Consider the following 21,185-nt stretch of genomic DNA (forward strand, 5'->3'; position numbering starts at 1 on the left):
ATGGAGGAGTTCTTCTGTTAGCCCAGTTTGCTATGTAGTTCTTCTTTTAGCAGAATCTTTATTATTTTTCTTTGGATAGTTCATTATTCATCTTGCAATTCATTCACATCTTCTCCATCTTATCATTTCTCATGTGATACTGAAACAAGTGCTTCAATATCACCTAGGTTTATTTAATCAAGTATTTGATCAACTACATTTCCTTTACTCTGGTTAGTTGGTTATCTTATACAAGAACCAGTGGGTTAGTAATTAACTTTGTATTTTTATCTGCTTTTTATTTTAATTGTTTTCAACATAGATCCTGACTGATATACATAGAGAAGTTAATTTTTACACATTATTTAATGTGAATTCCTGTTTTTTAACTAAGTATATAAGACACAGGGAATCACAAAATAATTTGAAGGAATCACAAAATAATTTGTTTGTACAACTTCTTTTGGATACCAAAAGAAATAAGCTTATCTGAGTATGGAAAGGATTAATATGAAAAAAGTGAGGTATGATATAAAAACAAGCAGACCGCAGGGAAGGTCTGTGTCAACCAAAATTACTAGACTTTTATTTATTCGTTTAGCAAAGTTTGGAGAGAGGGAAAAAAAAAACCAAAAACCAAACACTTGTGTGTTGCAATAGGATTAGGGGAAGTGACTACTGAACTCAGAGTATAAATGCTTTGCAAGGTCAATCCCTGGAGCAGTGAGTAAAATAGGAGTGGAAATAACACAAAGTAATCAAAAAAAGTAGGCTACGATACTAGATGTGTTTGCTGAGTTTCTGAATCTCTAGGATGTCGTTCCTGGGCTATGCAGCTCTGCTCTTATGTTGGCTGTATTGTACTGCAGAAAGAGGTAAGCTTTAATGTGGAAAAAAACCCAACACCCCTTTCTTAAAGTGTATGTGAAGATGGTAACTAAAACAATATGTAAAGAAAATGTTTGCATTGTAGCCTATTTTAATGAACTTCTGACAACAATAATTGAGATTTCTTCTGGCAGTATTTAACACCTTTAGTATTTAGTATCCTGTCATAGGTGGCATTTCACCTATTTGGATAACTACTGCTGTTATTAATTTGTTACACAACTATTTTAATGGTAGTATCCCTATAAACTAAAGCCAGACAACTCATGTGTTGTTAATTACATTTGCTAATTATTCTAACATCTAAAACCTGTAAACAGCTGTTAGATTAAAATAAAAATTATTCAATAAATGTGTATTTCTGTCTGGAATAATCCATGAGATAATTTGAGAAAGAGGAATGATTACTAAATTGGCTGAAAAGCTTACAATATCTGTTGACTGGTAGACTGGTTTTAATCCATTAAATGAGATAAATGTACGCAGGTATGTTTTTGTATGTGTTTAAAGAGGTAGCTAGTACTCTGGGTATCTTTTCAGAAGCCTCTGATATTATCTGCTCCTCTGTTGAATTTATTTTTCTTCATATTGTGTTTAAATTGTTTAATGTATTTTTAGTTATTTCTTTTGCTGTCTCTCTGGATTTCTTTACATAGACTGTTGCAGAAATGTCTTTTTATATATACTTATAATAAATACAGCTCCAAAACAACTAATAAAGTCTAATTTGTTTGCAAAGAAGTTCAGAAAAGTCCTAGAATTTGAAAAGAAATTTTGCCTGAATTTGCACTTCCTTTTCACAATGCTTTCTTTAGATCAGAGAGACTGCAAAGGAATGTGAATGTAGCAATATTTGATTTATCTGGGACAACTATTACAATGAGTCATGCAGGGTTCTTAGTTCAAGCTTCATATTGAAAGTCTATGTGAGTTGTTCAAGAGCTGTTTTTTTGCACAAGGGATGAAAAATACTTCCACCTGAATTCATAGTTTGTGCTTGACTTTATGGAAGTTGCTACCAGGATAATGATGGCAAGAAAACAGCTTGAGCTCTAACTGAGGTCAAGTCACATATAAATACTAAATGATCAATTTGAGCTCCCCTGCTCTCTCTAAAGGATTTGAAGGTATATGCATTTAGTGCATGCCTCTAACATAAAAATAAAACCCTACCAATTTTGGTGAGTACACATTGTGAGTGCATGTTGTAGGTAATATAATTTGGAAGTATATTCCGTCAGCAGATTTATTCTTCTCAGACTACTAAGAAACTGCATTAAAAAAAAGAATAATTAGTTGTAGTCAGAAATACATATACATACTGTGACACTTGATAACACATAGTTTGACATCTGGGCAGGAGTGGTAAAGAACAATCAGAGAGCACTGAAATAAAACCCAGAAAGAAACATATCTTAGTACTGATGAAGAGACTATCAGGAGATAACCTTTCATGCTTTTTTTTTAAAAATGTAAACAAGGAGGAGTGAAGAGGCCCCATTCTACACAACAGACAATAAAAATATAATACAATGCAGAAGTAAAAGAGGGATAGAGCAGAGCTGTCCCGGTAATAAATAGCCTATTTTTTAAATCATAGAATTCGGAGTGTACTTTCTCAGCTTGCAAACTGAAAGCACTAATTTTAACGAGCTGTAATGAAAAATATGCAAAATTAGAAAAATTCCTTTTCCCACCATTACAAAGAACTTATTGGGTAAACTAACCGTTTTTAACACATTTGAAAGACCGAACTAGCTAGAGGAGTCTTGTTCATTTCACTTATTCCTGCATTTTGCAAAAACGTTGTTAAAAAGTGAATGTGTCTTAAACTTGCTAAGAAGTCTCTACTACCTTCTTTGATAGTAGGGTAGTACCCTCTAGTGGACAGAAGGATTAATTTTCACGCAGATGTAATCATTAGAAAGAAGCATACTTCTTAAAATAGTTAGATAAAACATGAATCTTCCTTTAGCACCTCAGCAGTACTGTCAAAGCTTGTCTGTTTCTTCTGCCTACTTAAGACAGCCGAAATAGAGTTAGATCTCACAATTAACATTATTTTCTGTATATTTTCAAAATGACATAGCTACAGAATACTTCGTGTAACAAAACTTTTTCCTGAATTTAAAAAAAAATTCTAAAATTATGGCTCTAATTTGATAGGTACTCCACTGACTGAAATTAAAGCAGTGAGTGCTCAAGGGTATGTCTTTACAACTGAAGTAAAATTCACTTTCCACACATTGATGTGGAAGAACGAGTATTTAATCTGCTCACTTTGTATTAGAAATCACAGCTACTTAATCTGTGGTCTCCACAGTTTAGTTCAGCAAGCCATAACTCCACATCCCTCACATGAGGAAAGATCCTAAGTATTTTTCCTCTAATCCCACTTTCAGGCAGCACCTGGACAATCCATAGGAAAGTTTCAGTGGGAGTATTGCTCTTTCTCAAACCTGTGGCCTTACAACTAAACTGGTGAGAGGGCTTTTGTGCCAGCTGCTACTGAGTAATGAATCTACACACCGAGAAATTTCCTTACCTGGTGGACATTTCTTCTCCCATTTATTTTCTATACAGAGGTTTCATTTCTTTTCCAAGGCCTAATTTGTCAGAGATTGTTTTATTTATTCTTGATGAATTCTCACCTTTCGTGTTCATAGGCAAAACAGACTTCACTGCATCTAATTAGCTGGACTGTCCAGACTCTGTTAGTCTGGGTAAAGCTTCAGAGAATTAGTCACTGAAATTAGGTAAATTATTGTAAACAAAACCAAAAAAAAAATGTTTCGTAACAAAGATCATTTAGTCTTTCATTAACACCTTCCCAACATTTGTTTGTCTCCCCTTCAGTCTGATTTTTCTCATTCTCAACCTGTTGAGGAACTTCTTAATAAAAATAATTGAGGCTCATTTCTTGTAATTCATATGGGCATGGCTGTACATTTCATAGACACTGAAGAAGGCCCAGGAAAGAGGTTTTGGGGAAGGACTGTGTAATATTGAACTAATGAGAAATATCAGACAATACCATTCACCCCCCAAATTGAGTTAAAATGCTTTGAAGCTAACAAAGGTCAAAGTGAATACCCGGAATTAATTACGTCATGTAATAAGTAACTTGTCATAAGAAGCAATGTAAAGGACAGGAGGAAATGAATTTTGGATTACCAAGTGATCTCAGCCTGGAGAGAAAGTTTAGGCAATGTAAAAGTGAGGGGAGATTTTAACAGAACTTGATCAAATGACACATGAACTTAATGTCAGTAAGGATGGTGGTGGCTGCAGAAGGAAATAGTTTGAAAGGAAACTCTACAGAGTGCACAGAGTTGTTCTCTGTGGTAATGGAAAGACAGGCATGGAGGATCTCCTGCAGATGGAAGGGTAAGAGATGTCTGTGGTTAGAATCAGGGCATTAATCTCATGTCAGTCTTTAACTAAAATCTATTTCATGAATTATGACTGTCACGTGTAGTTTCTTGGCACCTGCTTGACTATTCTTATGTATCCTTCTAAATGTCTATTCATATTCCTACAAAACGTGGATTCTTGGCAGTTTTCCATTTTGTGATAATTAAGTGGAAAACGTCACAGATGTCCCCAAGATTTCTTGCTACATTTTCTATTGTAAAATTATTTTGCATTTGTACCATCTGCTTCAGTCACCAATATTTTTATTTACAATTTTTAGCCTGTAAAGACCCTCCTCCTAGGAGGGTTAAAGAAGTGCCTACTGAAAGATGGGACAAACCTCCCTATCCACATGGTACTCAAGTAACATACAGATGTCGGCCTGGATATATAAAACTTGGACGAATTGTGTTTGAGTGTGCTGATGGAGCATGGAAGCAACACCTCCCGGCGGCAGAATGCAGAAGTAAGTATTTATGCAAAATATGTGCAAACATTTGACGTGACAGATCACGTTCCTTGCCAGTGATGTCAATGTGAAATTACCATTGTATCTTTACCTGTAATTTACTTATTTCAGCATTCTTTAAAATATCATCCTAAAAGGAATGCAACATTTTTGGAAGTTCCTTTTCTCCAGATCAAATTATTATAATTTTTTTTCTTCACAGGAGATCTTACTCTAGACCAGCCTGACTAACCCAATTTATGTTAAGTTATTAAGCTAAGTTGTTAAGTTATTAGGAGCTTGCTTCCAAAATTTTAGAAAAAGTCTAATGCAGATAAAATTCTAAGCAGAATAAAGCACTTCTGAATGAGAGTCGAGAGACAGTATTGTCATCTTTTCAGTTTATTCAACAAGTTCTATGAAGGATATAATTTCTTGGAAGTGGGAAATTATTTTTCCCTGCCTTCTCTTTTAATCTATGAAGGAAAATTCATGATGAGAATGAGAGCTGCTATTTATTATCCCTAGTATACTGTGTTAAGAGTTTAGAAGTATTTCACACCATCATACAGAATTCATTAGTTGAAGAAATTGAAGTTTATGACTGTTAGTCAGCAGATACTTCTTTTTGCTAATAAATGAGTTTTAAACACAAAGAAATTTTAGACACACAAGCTTTTATTCTTACATATCTAACATACAACATTTTTACTAGTAGAATATAAATATTTGATTTAATAATATATAATTAAGTCCCAAAGTTCCTTCAAACAGAGATGAATACAAATCATGAGTAAAAATTAATAAAGTTGTTACTAGTTTCTTTTACATTTTTTCTTTAGTCACCTTCTCAGTTTTTATATGTATTTGTATAACTACTCGGTAAACATGGATCTTTCAAATTATACAAAATTTGGTGTTGCTTTTTAGCAACATATTTTAGTAAATAGTGCCACCCTGTGAATAGGTACTGACACTGGCAAGGTGCAGGTGGAAGGAGAAAAGGGATGGTCTGCCACAGATTACGATCACTTTTCAGGATAGGCCACACTAGACAACAAAATTGATCATGAAGTTGTCCATTTTCTCTGAATCACACTGGAGCATGTTTAGGGCCTACTCAAACACTTCTTCCTTGGAGAAAACAAGGATGTTTATATACTCCAAGAAATGAAATTGCCTAGGTCAACAGGGACCAGGAAAGATTTCTTCTGAGGGGGCCTAATGGGTTTTAGCTATGCAGTTTATTTTGCAGTCCATATTATAACATGAAAAGTGGATGGATGAGAGGGGTGGTGTGTTCATCTTTGCAATTCTTTTGGGAAGCCAGGGCAAATAGTTAGGGTCAAGCCGCAAGAAAAATCCTATGGGTAACTTTGAGCAGAAAGGACTGAGTACCAAAAGACTCCTGTGGCCTTAGATCGTCCCTCTTTACTCAGCACAATCCCCATCAGACTGAGGAAATTTCATTTCCAATCATGGATGGATTCTGTAGTGGAAGCTTTGAACCAGTTTGTGTCACAAGTTGTATGAAAAGCTGAAGTTACATCCTGCCGTTAAATTTCTCATAAAACTTAATATGAGCTCAGCCTTTTTAAAGGAATAAAACCTGCTAATTTGTTATTTAATTTTAAAATATCGGCAGATCCATACTCCAGTATGTTCTCATTGAAGCTAGTGATTAAAAAAGGAGGGGGTTAATCAAGCTAACGGTGAGTATTTTTGAATTTTTGAAAGGCCCATACTCACTACTCATTATTAGAAAAGTGCCATCTTTCACACGTTCACATTCCTATGTATGGTGTAAGTAAATTTTTCTTCTTCTTCTTTTTTTTTTTTTTTTTTTTTTTTTAACCAGATAAGCCATGTGGACATCCTGGAGATATTGAATTTGGTTCCTTTGAACTTACCAGTGGAAGTGAATTTGTATTTGGTGCCAGAGTTGAGTACAGATGTAATCATGGGTAATACTTATTTAATTCAATATATGGGAGTTAACATAAGGTGTTAATGGTAAAAAGTGTCAATTATAGATTTGTTGACTGTAATGCAGCTACAACTTATTTAATGACTGGTTATTGTTTAATTTAAATTTCTGCAATTACAGTAATACTAAAGATAACTCTCATGTCTAGTGCTATTGGAGTAACTAAACTCATGCACCTGGAACTGTCATCCAAAGTGTCTAAAATATGTAGCTTACTTGAAACCACGTCTGTCTGAGTAGAAAACAAAAATAGTGATCTGTCTGTAAAGCTGCCTCATGACCCTGCCAGCCAGCCAGTTCAGACGGAAATGCAGCTTTCTATGCTGGAATCAGTGCTCTCAGTAAGCGGTCATGATGCAGTTATGTTAGTGAAGTCATTAAGCAGAATCTCCTGTTCAGAACCACAACTCATCCTTCCTTTTTAAATCATTTTTGTGCATTATGAAGTAAAATGTACTGTAAAAAATGTTGGAAGGAAGACATTTCTGGTAGACTCACTAAAATGTCTTGACCGACTACTTCTCTCTTCCTCCTCTATTCATCTTCTCCAATGAAACTGCAGCAAGGCAAACATATAGTATTGTGCTTAGTTAAGTATGCCTGTGCCTGGGTGCTTTCCTCTTGAAATGCAAATCAGCTATAAGCATGGTACAGTGGTTCAGCCATGCTTTTGCAGTCTTTGTATTGCTGGAGTCTGGTCTGAGTTCCACAAAAAGAGTTCCAAAATCAATATTCTTTTTAATCCCTTAAGTTCTTCACTGTCATTTCAGACTAGCTATACTTCTTCTGACTACATTTCAGACAAAGCAGAAGTTATGGCATTGTGGCCATGTTGCCCTCAAACCTAAGATAATACTAGCTCATTAAAGCTTGAGATACATATGGTTTGGATTAAGTCCTATTTTGATGCTGTCACATGGATTTCAGTCGTAGTAGAGCCCAGGTGACAGGAGTTTTACTCTGTTTGCTATTGATTGTGTAAATTACCCCTAGGTTATTTGTTATGTAACTAAAGCTTGCTATCTCTGTAATGCAGAAGCCATCTTACTGATTACTTCCTACTTTCTCATTGTTATTTTTTTTTGCCATAAGGAATTAAAATAAATAGGGAAGAGGCAGGCCAAAAAACTACTCATTTTTGTCATGTTTTGGTTAGTTGGTGCTTGAACATATGAAACCTACTTCCTTTGCTTCGAAAACAGCAGCACTGCTGTTCCTATAATATAACAAAACTGTACTTTAGCATCGTTTACTTTTTATTTGGTAAGATACCAGATGCTCAGCCAAAGAAATTACCGTGACTGTCAGGCAGATGGATGGAGCAATGACATCCCTCACTGTGAAGGTAAATGGAGTTTGACATTTAATTCTTTATCAAACTGTCTTTTTATCTGTCTGATACTATCTAGAACTAGTCTGTGATCTCTCTACTAGTATGTTGTGTTGTAACTGAAAAAAAAAAAAGGGCCGAAACCAGGACATAGTTTAAACATATGTTTAAATTCATTCAAGCTATGCAGCAGTGAAACTCTTACAGCCATTTTAGTCCAATAAGCACTCGAGCTTTTGTTAAAAAGCATTCACAAAACAGAGTCTTGTCACCCCCAAACTGGCTAAAAGCTCTGCCTCACCTAAAGACCCTGATAGAGTAGGTGTCTGCAAAACATGTTTACAAAAGACAGCTGGAATGAGGCATTTTGGATGTATGTAAAAGCTTGTGCGTTTTTAGCTAGTTTCCTCCTCAGCCCTTGTGAATATCCTAGCCAATAAGATTTTGTTGTAAGTTCTTCTCCCTATTAGCATACTGTGGAAGAACTTCAGTAAGTAAAAATGAGAGCAAGAGAGACCCAGGCCTCAAGACTTAATGGACTGGATGGCTCAGATGATACTTACCTGATTTTGGAAAACTTTTCACCAGTTTCAAACTTCAATGATTATGAAAATAAGCTTCCTTTCTTCCCAAAGATAATTTTTAAGTGGTCTATTTTAATAGAAGTGAAATTTCTCTTTTGATTAAGCATCTAACATCAGGAAAGTGTCTGTAGGTAAAGAATCACAAATGAAAGTAGATATCTTTCCCTTGTCTAGAGCTTGCTGTCAAAACAAATGTGTTTTGACACTTCTTTGGTCTCAGATATTTCACATTTATTTTACTGGATTTTGAGTGTCCTCAATTTTAGGCGTATCATTCTCTCTCTGCGCAGAGAGATGCAATAGAGCAAAAGACGCATAGAGCAATGGTTTCCAACATTTTTTGTCACGTCACCAAGATTCTGCAATTGCAAAGTCCTCATAAGATTTTTCTTTCATGATTGAGGAGTTTTCATTAGGCTGAAATATGATTGCCTATGAAAGAAAGTATTTGTATAATGTCCTAATTGTGAGGAACCTAGAAGATAGAATGTGAGCTCATAGAGTTTTCATTAGGCTGAAATATGATTGCCTATGAAAGAAAGTATTTGTATAATGTCCTAATTGTGAGGAACCTAGAAGATAGAATGTGAGCTCATAGAGAAGGCAGATGGCTTATAAGATGGAGAATGTTGTCAGAGAGAGGTGAGAGCTATGGTAGGCAAAACACCAGCCCCTTTTGCACACGCTCAGTGATATCTATAGGAACATTTAAGAATGAGCTTTGATAGACATCTCCCCTTTAATAATAAATATCAGATGACATACATTAATTTTTCCTTTTTCTGCAGTTACAAAGTTAGGTGATACAAGAGATCTGAATTAATGGCTGACATTGTGTTTGTTTGCTTTAGTAATATAATAGTTCTGATACCCTTGACTATGATTTTTAGTTAGTAACTGAACTGTTGTAGTCAGTCTGTAACACAGCACTCTTCCAAATGTTTGTCTATAGCAAATTCAGTTTGGCATAGCTCTAAAGGAAATTAACATATTTTGACAAAGTTTAATGGCCCTATGTGTCAGTCAAGGCTCATCTAACCATCCATAGATTTCATAGGATCATAGGGTAATTTAGATTGGGCAAGACCTCAGGAGGTCATCTAGTTCAGTGGATGCTCTGCATTTAGCCTTCAAGGGCAGAGAAGAGGATGATGAGAGCGTCTACAAGCTTCCTCCTATGTCAGTTTGTCTTTTTGCTTAGGGTTTTGTATTATATCTGTTGCAAATGGTATCTGCATACATAACAAAAGTGTATATTTTTAAAAGGTGTAAGGAAATTACAGTGAGTTTCCTGTATTTTAAGTTTTTTGCGTGTCAGTTCATTTTACAGAATAGATCTCAAAGTGGCTTTTTTTTTCCTTTCATTTTGTTTTCTTTTATTTTCCAGTGGCAAAGTGTTTACCTGTACAAGCACCAGAAAATGGAAGAATAATTATGACTGGTGCATTTGAGCTAGGCCAAGAGTATTCCTTTGGCCAGGTTGTAAACTTTCAATGTAATGCAAAATACAGGCTTGTTGGATCTAATGAAATAATTTGCTCTTCTAATGGAAAATGGAATAGCGATGTGCCTCAGTGCCAAGGTAAAAAGAACACTATTTATTATCTGTAACTGAGAAGCTTTATTCTCACAGACTTCTAAGGACTGGTTACCATATTGGAAACTACAAAATTTTTCACTTTATTCCATATCAATTAAGCATAGTTTGTCTGTAAACAATCTCCATTGCATATACGCAGAATAAGTAGGATAAGAAAATCAGAGAACATTGGATGCTAATATAGTCATAATTGACCATCTGTTTTCTTCCACACTTTCACTACAAGCTCTATGTTTTGCCAGGCTGCAGTCAATTTCTCTGAAATTAGCTTTGGTATGTCTACATAAGATTTAATCACTTCAGTGTTGATTTAACCAAAGTAATTACAAAAAAAATTTTGAACCTATGTGAACCAGGTTTAAAAAAAAAGTATGATTTTAATTCATTCATGTTCTTAGGTGGTATAAAATACAAAGAAATCATGATGGATTTTTCTTTCTTCAGACTAATGTGTTTCAACACATTAGAAGGTTAATTCATGTTTAGTTTTTACAGAATCACAGAATAGGTGATGTTGGAAGGGACCTCTGAAGGTCCCTCAAAGCAGTCCGCTAGGGCAAGTTTCTCAAGATCATATCCACTCAGCTTTTGAACATCTCCAAGGATGGAGACTCCACAGCCTCTCTGGGTAACCCATTCCAGTGTTTGACCACTCCTTAAGTAAAAATGTTTTTTCCTATTGTTTAAGTGGTATTTCCTGTATTTCAATTTGTGCCAATTACTTCTCATCTTGTCACTGGGTGCCAATGAGAAGGATCTGGCTCCATCATCTTTATTTCTGCTGGCCCGCCACAGTCAGGAATTCATACATATACACATTACTAAGCTCCTCCCTCCCTGCCAAGCCTTCTTTTCTCTAGACTCTCTAAGCCTCTCTTTATCTGTCAGTTTTTCTAATTCCTTAAGTATCTTCATGTCCCTTCACTAGACCTGCTCCAGTATGTCCATGTCTTTCCTGTATTGGGGAGCTCAGACCTGGACACGGGACTCCAGACATGGTCTGACCAGCGCTGAGTAGAGGGGAAGGATCACAGTGCTGGCAACACTCTTCCTTATGGAGCCCAGGATGCTGTTTTCTTTGTTTGCTGCAAAGGCACATCGCTGGTGCCTGTTCAAATTATCCATCAGGATTGCCAAATTTTTTTCTGCAAAACTAATTTTCAGACAGTCAACCACACCTTGTCACGCCTGCAGTTTGTACTTTTGGATGGGGTTATTCCTCCTATTTTGCAAATAGACATTGTATGGAATTGGATTGTCAGCACGTAAGAATGAATCCCAGGAACAATTACTGTTAAATATTCAGTCCATCAAGTTTCTTAGATTATTTATATGTTATCTGATTGAGAAGTATGTGTTTAGAAGAACAGAGTACATATGTCAGAAGGTCAGATACATTTATGGTTTGTTCACAATTTCAGAGCTGCATTTTGCTGCTTTGAAACCCCCATTTATTATAATTTGAACAGCATAAAGCGGGATTAAACACATGTGCTTGTAACATTTGCAGAATATAGTGAATTTTATTAAACAATGACAGTTCTGCTGAGCAACACTTCATCCTAAATACAAAGTAAGTCCAGCAAACAAATCCAAGAGAACTCTTTGGTGTCCTGGTCTGTGGCTTAGGGAACAAAACCTGCTTCATGAACCAATTTGCTATTGATGCTGTATTATACCACACTTTCTACCTGGCACCCACAATCAGGTCATTGAAGAGTTCTCATATAAGTTTCAAACAGTTTCCAAATGCATATGTCTTTGTCAAGTTAAATGAAAAAATCCTAATTTTTATTCCAGCAGGCATTTAGTCCTAGCAAAGAAATAAACAAAAATATATGATTTTTTTTTTATTTTCTCATTTTCAGAGATTGTCTGTGATGTGCCAAAAATTCTGCATGGATATGTACGTTCTCCAAAGGGGTCTTATAAGGAATCTGAACAACTACAGTTTGTCTGTGATGAAGGATACAGATATGGTGAAAGAGCAGATGTACAATGTACTGAATCAGGATGGAATCCAACCCCCTATTGCACTGGTTAGCCTTGTCTAAAGTTATTTTGCACATTTGTGGTGTTTGGAAGTAATTTCAGAGATTAATAATGACAAAAGTTAGTTTATTCATAACAAAAGAAATCCATCCACATCTGACCAATATCCCAAGAAGATCTGAAAAGATTAAGTGTTAAAGGGACCAAACAACTGGATAAGAGTTTTCCATGGAGAGCAGCAGCAAAAAAGGTTAATTCAGTCTTCTGTTACTTGAGTGTAGTTAGCGGTCCATGAAGCAATAACTGCTCCAGTATACTGCATAAATGACACTGATGCTAAAATACTTCATGCAGCATTAGTAGCTGTTGTTATTTTATTCTTTTTTTTATATGATTCTGAATTAGTGGAGAGAACATGGGAAAAAGATTTCTTGGCTTAGAAAAAAATCCTGATTTGGACATATAGGATGGATAAAGCTGAACCTCTTTTCCTTCTACAAAATACGATGACAATATTTTATTTAAGGAATGGAAACATCGGACACTAAAAAGAATATTTAAGCAAGCAGGAAAAAAAAGCATTAATACCAGAGAACTTCAAACTACAGATGGAATCTGAAATTTTTAATGGCCTGGGTAAATAAGCATTTGAAACCAACTTCTTAGAGAAGGGGTATGGTTGTTGAAGTCCTATTGTCTTCAAATCAAGTCTCAATACATTTTTAAGTGTGTTTAACATGAATATAACTGGTACAAGTCAGTGGCTGTGCTGTATGTTGAAAGACTGGGTAAAGAAATATTTGTCTGATACCATATGAATTTCATCAGTATGAATAAAATTGGGGAAAACTAACAGTCTTAGCTTGATGACCTACTGATGATCACAAGCAGTTCTTTGAGGGAGAAATACAAATGAATGTATTTTCAGATCTTCTGTGTTCAGTAGCTGAGATGCTGTGTCACCATAGCCAAGACTGCTACTTGTAATCATCTGAGTACTCAGTAAAATACCACTCAACATCTCAACCTGTATGAACATTTGAGATAATAGACATTTGCCTGTCCTACTGAACTGTCCTCTGCATTTTGTCTGAACATCCTGATGAGTCTTACTGTAGTTGGAGCAGACAGAGCACCTGGTTGCTAGTTATTGCATCCATTCTTTAAATTTTCAGACTACTAGTCTGATCAACCAGTTCCAACTAAAGAGGAACAATTCAAAAATTCTCCCTATTTCACTGATGGAACTTCAGTAAGAAATTGTTAGTGTACTGTGCAACATTTCAGAAATAACTGGAAATTACAAAAGTATCTTTCAAATTAAAATCCTGGCTTAAGTTTGTAAACTGCCTTTGAAGAGTTCTGAAATAGTAAGATAGTGCTTGTAGGAAGTTGACATAGCAATTTCCAAAGGAACTCAAGGAAATGCAAAGTAGTCAAATTCAGAAGGTTGAATAGTCCCTTGATGGCCATAAGTGTGTAAACTGAAAATTAAAATGGAATTGTAGGGCTGGATTATACATAAAGCTGAAAACAATAGCACTTTCTACAGAGCCATTATGTCAAGAATTGTGTACAACATAGATTTGAAGTTCACTAACCAGGGACATGAAGTGATGTATAAACAGAGACCAAAGTAACATGGTCTGCATGAATCCTGCCACTGCCCATGACCTTTAGTCTAGGATGAAGACAACAATTTGTTTGTCATCAGAACTGTAATTGCACAACCAGATTATCCATGGTGTTCAAACTTCCCATCAGAAATTGTCTGAGGATCTCTACAAATTAGTATATTTCCAATGCTGAAACTCCCTCCTGCTTTCTAACTTCCAAATGCCTTCTGAGCAGTTAAGATGACAAATCCATAATTTCTGAGGCTAGTCCTGTTTGACATCAGCCTTCTGTGTCATGGATTTTACTTCAGTTTCATTCAACCAGAGCATTTAAAGACTATATTTAAATCTTCAAATCCCACAACCAGAAATATGCATGTTATGTCCCAGTTGAAATAGTTTGATGTAAATTTTGGGGAAATCATAGTGCCTTGAATTGTCTTCAAGAAATTGCCAAACACTTGAAACTCGAAAAAATATGTTGGCAACAGGGCAACATTGTAGAACCTTATGTACCACCCACCTTCCTGGGACCTCTTCCAGAAAGACTCCTTTAGAAATAGAGAGTAGTCAGTCTTAGTGCCCACTCAGTTCTTGACCTTTCTATTTCAAGATTAGTAGTGATACTAATTAATATGCATTGCCTACAGTTTAGCAAGATGCTGCTTTTGGATAGTGCCAAACAAAATATTTTTCCAGATGCTGATATACTGAGTTCTGATACTTGAGTTGTATTCAAATAGTGGGTCTGGATCCTACTTGACTTATCACTGAAGCTACATGATTCAGCAGTACATGCACACCGCTGATATGCCCACCTTCACTCCACAGCAGCACCAACCTATAGTTACCTTATAGTCATTTACTCCCAGCCCTGAGCGTGTTGGTGATATTTTCTGAGTTGGAAGTAGAAATCAAAGAAACCCAAAAGACAGTCTGCGGTTTATAAATAATATGTTTGCCTGGCTTCTCTGAGCATAAAGATATCATGAGCTTTTTAGAATAGCATTCTTGTCTTTTCTCAGTTGCTGAAATACTTCCAGTGTCAGTGGAAGGCCCTAATCTTAATCACACAGATTTTGAATGATCCTTTCCTAGTTAAGTATAGTTATTTCTCCATTTAGGACCTGCCAGTGAACCTGCCCTCCTTTGGGACAGTGTCTATAAACCAGCCCAGGAGAGCTGTGAGTGAGCCCAGCATAGGTCATCTAGAGATCCTGCTGTGGAGTGACCTAGTTTAGTCAAGATGCAAAGATTAGTCAAATTCAGTTTGATCACCTCTAGTTCTTGCTCCAACCATTCTGTTTGCAATTAAGTTTTAATATTCTAATTAACATGACATTGGTAACAGCTGTCACTCTCACAGAACTGTATGTTTCTAAGAGAGGAAAAGGAATGTGACCTTTTCTTTGCCCTAAGAAACATCTTTTTAACAATTTTACGCAGTTATAGTCAATATACTATGAAAATAAGAACTTATGCAACTAATACAAACATATTCTTCAAATTGCCATCTGATTTTTCTCTTTTTATTTAGAAGTTGTATGCTCTCCTCCGAGAATTCCCAACGGGGACTTCAGACCTCAAGAAGACAACTACATAGAAGGTGATAAAATCATAATACAGTGTAATCCTGGATATCATTTTAAAACATTGACTGGCAAAAGCACATCGGAATGCACCAAGAATGGCTGGGTGCCTGATCCAGGTTGTGTCCGTAAGTAGCTCTCATGAATGAAGATACAACACACAGAGTTGTTGGAAATATCTCAGTGAAAAAGAGGTCAAGAGAAAAACTTAAGAAGTGTGAGAAATTAGAGTTGGTTATTCACTGTGTTTCTTGGTGATATAAGCTTAATTTGATGGTTTGGAAAAATCAGCTATAAAAACAATGGTATAATCTACATTTACATTATATTTATAAACACAGGTATTATCTATTACTGTATTGTGAAAGTATGTGTTAAAATGTGCTATAGTCTGCTCCCTGTCAGGAAGGTTTGTGGTTCACCTGAGGACTCAGATGCCAGCCAATATAAGAGGTCATAGGGAGTATTAAAGTATCCAAATAAAACATAGGCAATGGTTGGAAGGTATCTTTCATCGTAGTTATCACAGCTTTAGATTTTCACTTGCAGTTGTATGTTGGTATATTATGAACAATCACAGCTTTATTCTACCTATTATAACCTGTCAAATAACAAAAAAAGACATTCTTGATTGTTGATGGTTTCTTTCTTGGCTTAAACTTCCCATAACTACAATGATAGTTTTGCTCAGTGGGCACAGTATTAACAAACAAACAAATAAATAAATAAATTAGCAATTAATTTCATAATCTAGCACTCTTTGATATTTGGTCACTGAAAATAAAAGAAAACTTAGAAAACAGAACGTGAGAGAAACCCTGATGAATACAGTCTTGTAAATGAACCTTTAGGTAAGGTAATTTGAACTGTTCCTGAAAAGTACACTGTCAATATCTGTATTAATCTTTTGCGTGTGAGTTCTAAAATTTAGGTATCATTCTGAGACCACTTCACTCATTATTGAAGGGTTTGTCCAGTGGGTGGTCTCCCCTGGCTCAGCAGGTAGGCAGTGGTCATGGGTCAGAGCACTTCAGGAGGAACCTAGCTGCCATGGCCAAGTAGGACACTGGGTAAACTTGAATGAAAGCTTCTGGGAATCTCCTACTTCTATTCTTGGTTTGTCCCTGAAAAGGATCAGTTCTTTTGAGGAGCTGAGAGAACAAAAGAAAAACACCACAGTTTCAAAATAAAAATGAGAAGAGCTAGGAAGAGCTTTTGGTGCAGGATCTGAAAAGTTATAAATTGAAATGGTGACAGGAGTCACCTCAATTTTAACAATCCACAATTCAGTGTCTATATCTGAGCTAGCTGTCTGAGCTCCCATCATGGTCAGTATAGTAAATTTAGTTGAGACATTCTACAAAGACAATGTCATCTCACTGTAGAATAAATACTTACATTTGGTCTCATGAATCAGCCTATAGACTCCACTGAGAATATTGACTGGCTTTCTGTGGGTTGCAATGGAAACAGAAGGAACCAACATAGGTATAGGTAATGACAAAGACAGCAGAAGCAGAGTGCGATTGTTCTTGCACTCCTTTGGATCTGCCAAGGTGTGCAGTCCTGATTGTGTCAGCTTCAGAAAACACCCAGATGATGAAGCTGAACCTGAATTGTGTCCTGAGCTTTTTGTCATGCATGTTTTGATACTGTTGCTGTTAAATTCTATTTCAAGAGAAACCGTGTGACTACCCAGCTATAGAAAATGGCAAGTTAAGTGGAGGACTGGAGTACTACAAAAACTATTACTTTCCAATGAGGTTTGGGCAGCACGCTGATTACCACTGCAATAATGGTTATTCAACTCCGAGTGGAGAATACTGGGTTCGAATGGTCTGTTCTGAAAGGGGCTGGTCTCCAGAGCCAAAATGCCTCAGTAAGTACATTTCCACAATATGTTCAATTCTATTGTAATTACCAAAGGTCCGTGCAAAGAAATTGTGCCAATGGAGCACAAAACGGATCAAAGAACAGTTTGTTAAAGTAGAACTGCTTTAGTTGACCCCTGGAACTGCACCCAGGCTGTTATCCTATCTGCAGAGCTCAAACTCTCTCCTGGTATGTGACTCTCTGAAGTGAGTAAGGCTGAAATGATGATTTTGGATTTTGGAGATTCTTTACTCCTGAAACTATCCATGAGATTAAGAAATGCATAGGAAATGTTTCTCTCATCTGGCTTATTATGGTCACGTGCATGGATCTACTTTCATCTGCACACACAGCTGCACGTAGAAACAGAACCTTTATACTCTATGTAAATATATTCTTCCTTCAGTGGCTTGGGCACTTTGTTTAGAGGTTACTCTCTGAGATCTATTGTGTGGTCCCTGTGGATAGCATTTGGAGCTGACAACTTGGTACACTCTTGCAATAAACTGAAAGTGAGCGTGGCATCAGCAAGAGATTCAGATACACTGACTTAATGGTTGAAATATAGAAAATAGATTTAAAGCAGCAAGCTGAGGCTTCCTCTCCTAACACACATCTTCAGTCACAGTAAAGTTCCTACCTACTGATAGGGTTTGGAAGTGGATTACAAAAGGATGATCTTTCCCTGTTGCCCTCAGTCGAGTGGTGCTCAGTGCAGGAAATGCCTGGAGTCCTGCCCAGAGGAAAAGACCAGTTACTCAAGTAACATGGTTATAGCATTCCTTCAGTCATCTTCCTTGTGTCTGGGCTCTTTGGGGCACAGGATGCTCTAAAGCCAGCATGCTTAGCTGTTGCTAAAATCTCTAGAGCTGGTTCGAGAGGCTGATAGATTTGCAGAGATGATAAAATCTCCTGGAGGCAAATGCTGAAAATCACTCAGGGCAGACATCAGTATTTTAGAGACATAGCAGACCAAACCAGAGCGGCTGTACAAGACACTAGATGTGCTGAAGTTAGCCAACCTTGCTTATGAACACTAGGTAAGCAATACTGTTTACTAGACCACTTCTTAGCACTTCTTTATGTAGTGACTTGCACTCCTGTTCATGTGGTTCATTAATCTTAAGGCAGTGAAACAAAACATGTTTTCATTCAGGTTTGAACATGAATGTCTTTTTGGAACAGAAGGCTACAGAAAGGTGCTAGGAGGCCCTTTTTTAGTAACTGTCTTCCTAAGAATTCATTTACTTCAGCTTTTGCTGTACAAATTACTGTGGTTAAATGTACTTACCTTCGTTCTTTAGAACAATGTCATGTCAGAGAGCTGGAAAATGGTTATTTCTTACATAGCCAGAAGAATGTTTACAAGGAAGGCGAAAGAGTTAAATATGTCTGCAATGATGACTATCATACTGAACAGGAAGATGGGGAAGTCACATGCACAAAGGACGACTGGTCACCTCCTCCAAGATGCATCCGTAAAAGTGAGCGTGCTTGTATTTTTTTGAGGTTTCTAGCTAAAACCAGTAAATCCATCATCACATCACCTACATTAATCCACCACTAGCGCTTAGTAAATCTAAGTCTAGGTGCTCTACAACCAAAACACAATGCTGTGATTTTCTCAAATGGCTCATGCAATTTCTTGTCTCCTTTCAGCCTCTCACTATGCCACCTGATGCCTGTTTCTCTTGCTTCCTTTCCAGCTGGCTTCATACTAGATGGGAGGTGGAGTAAGGAGGTTACCTCTCCTAACTCTGTTTCCAGCTTTTGTGCCTGACTTGCAGCAAGCCTGAAATTGCTAGAATGTCTCACAGGAACTTTAAATACTTTAGATAAGTATTTCATATGGACAAAAGACATAATTCAGCCTAACTTTTCTTAGATTGTAAAAATATTTTTTTAGGAAACAATTTTACTCTGACGGAGACACCAACCATAGAATGTTTTGGACTGCCACGCACTAAGATTTTGACATAGCAATGAGCAAGCAAAATAAAATCTTATGATGTGTAGTGTTAGGCAACCCTGGGCATTACTGGTATAAACACCAAAAAATTTGATGTGAAGTTTAAACTTTTGAAGCTGTTGCATGAAGGTATCATTAACTCTGCTCCAAACATTCAAATACATCCACTAGTGTTCCTCACTTGTCTTTTTTTTTCCATAACTTTATTTACTTGACTCTCTAATGCACAAATATTTCTATTTGTTATAGTGTTAATTTCTTAAAATGAAGAAACTTCTTCACAGAAGAGTTTATTAGTAAAGAATTTAGCATACTACAGAAGTTTTCTTTCAGAATGTAAGACCATAACATCCAGCCAAGATGACTGATTTCCATCTCTTTAGACTGGCTTAAACAATGTATTCCAAGTGATGTGAAACCAGTTACAACATTGGGTTTGTCTGCACTACCGTTTTAGTGTACAAGAAGGGATCCTTTGATACAAATTTGCTTTAGTCCTACAGTATGTGCACTCTGAATAATTTCTCTTTGGTAGAGATGGTACCTGCACACTGTGGTGATCTGGTCAAGCATTTGAACAGGCTGCCCAGGGAGGTGGTGGAGTCGCCATCACTGGAAGTGTTCAAAAAAACATGTAGACATGGCACTTTGGGACATGGTTTAGTGGGCATGGTGTTGTTGAGTTGATGGTTGGACTTGATGATCTTAAAGGTCTTCTCCAACCTTAACGATTCTGTGATCTCTGGCATGCCTCCCCTTGCAATATGGACAGAAGGTCCTCTTTATGCATGCACAGCGCTATGCATGCCCAACATGAATTTAATTTCTAGTGAAGACCGGATGTGGACATACAATTTTGGAAGCTTACAGGATTGCTGCAAATCAACCCCCTGTCCATCCCTGTTTGTGCTATGTGAGTTGGTAACTGTGAACTTTGACTTTTCACTTTCCAGTTGTCCCCCAGGAGGAGAGCTTAATGCAGAAGTAAAAATTCATGTGCTGTTAAAAATGTTGTAAATCCTACTGCTGTTTCATTTGTGCTCCTTCTTCTGTGTAGTATAAGCATGTAGTTTAGCAGTGTTTTACTTTGAAGAAATTCTGTTTATCTCTTTCAGAAAAATGCCAGAACATCAATTTTCACAATGGTTATTTCACCTCGGGAAAGAAAACATTTCATTTACAGGAGAAAGTCACCTATCGTTGTCGTACTGGCTTTGTAACTCCAGAAGGACAAGAAACAGGAATAGTACAGTGTCAAGAGAATGGCTGGACTCCACTTCCAAAGTGCATCAGTGAGTAGCAAAAAGGCTTCAGAGCTCCCTATCATTGTCATTGGGACAGACACGATGTCCTATGTACTCAGATTTTTGTCATCTAGATTGGTAGAGTTTTCTCACTGGGCAGAGAGAGACTCAAATAGAGGACTGATCCTCCAGAGATTACTCTTTCTGGGGCTCCAAGAAATGCAGAGAGAAAACATAAAGGAAGTGAGTAAGGCAGGAAAATATCTACTGTCGTCTAGGTGAGCTATCTTTTTGGACCTCTAGGACAAAGTCGATGGTAATCACTGAATTCTCCTGTACTTCTGTATCTTCTTACCTGATACAAGGTATATATGCCCAAATTTACTCCTAGTTCTCCCACCTTTCACATTTGTGAGGGAAGATATATGAAAAAATGCCTGTGAACCAAAGGATTCTGCCAAGAACCTTCTTTAAATGTGACCAAACTAGAGAAAAAATAGAATTCATCATTTGGAAAGATGTTGTGTCTGTGTATAAAAAGCACTATGCATATATCTGCCCTGGTGTGAAAAAGTACATTTGTGAAAAACACCAGAGTGATTGTTGCTGAAAATACCTCCAAACTGTTGTTGCTTTTTTCCTCTTACAAGTTCTTTCCTCTCCTGAACAGGGG

The 21,185-nt window shown here is 36.7% G+C and overlaps 1 protein-coding gene across 1 annotated transcript in view; it reads left to right on the forward strand.

Moving 5' to 3' along the window:
* Positions 1-286: 286 nt before the first annotated feature.
* The window catches only part of CFH (complement factor H), a 36,135-nt gene continuing 15,236 nt past the window's right edge, over positions 287-21,185 (forward strand). Inside the window, exons 1-10 of the mRNA XM_082002873.1 lie at positions 287-854; positions 4,562-4,747; positions 6,588-6,693; positions 7,985-8,061; positions 10,018-10,212; positions 12,099-12,269; positions 15,376-15,555; positions 17,106-17,306; positions 18,604-18,783; positions 20,384-20,560. Coding sequence (XP_081858999.1) covers positions 794-854; positions 4,562-4,747; positions 6,588-6,693; positions 7,985-8,061; positions 10,018-10,212; positions 12,099-12,269; positions 15,376-15,555; positions 17,106-17,306; positions 18,604-18,783; positions 20,384-20,560 — 1,534 coding nt within the window. The 5' untranslated portion in view covers positions 287-793. The remainder of the gene's footprint in view (positions 855-4,561; positions 4,748-6,587; positions 6,694-7,984; positions 8,062-10,017; positions 10,213-12,098; positions 12,270-15,375; positions 15,556-17,105; positions 17,307-18,603; positions 18,784-20,383; positions 20,561-21,185) is intronic.

This window comes from Phaethon aethereus, assembly GCF_964289735.1.
Source record: "Phaethon aethereus genome assembly, chromosome: 8".
NCBI classification, from domain to species: domain Eukaryota; kingdom Metazoa; phylum Chordata; class Aves; order Phaethontiformes; family Phaethontidae; genus Phaethon; species Phaethon aethereus.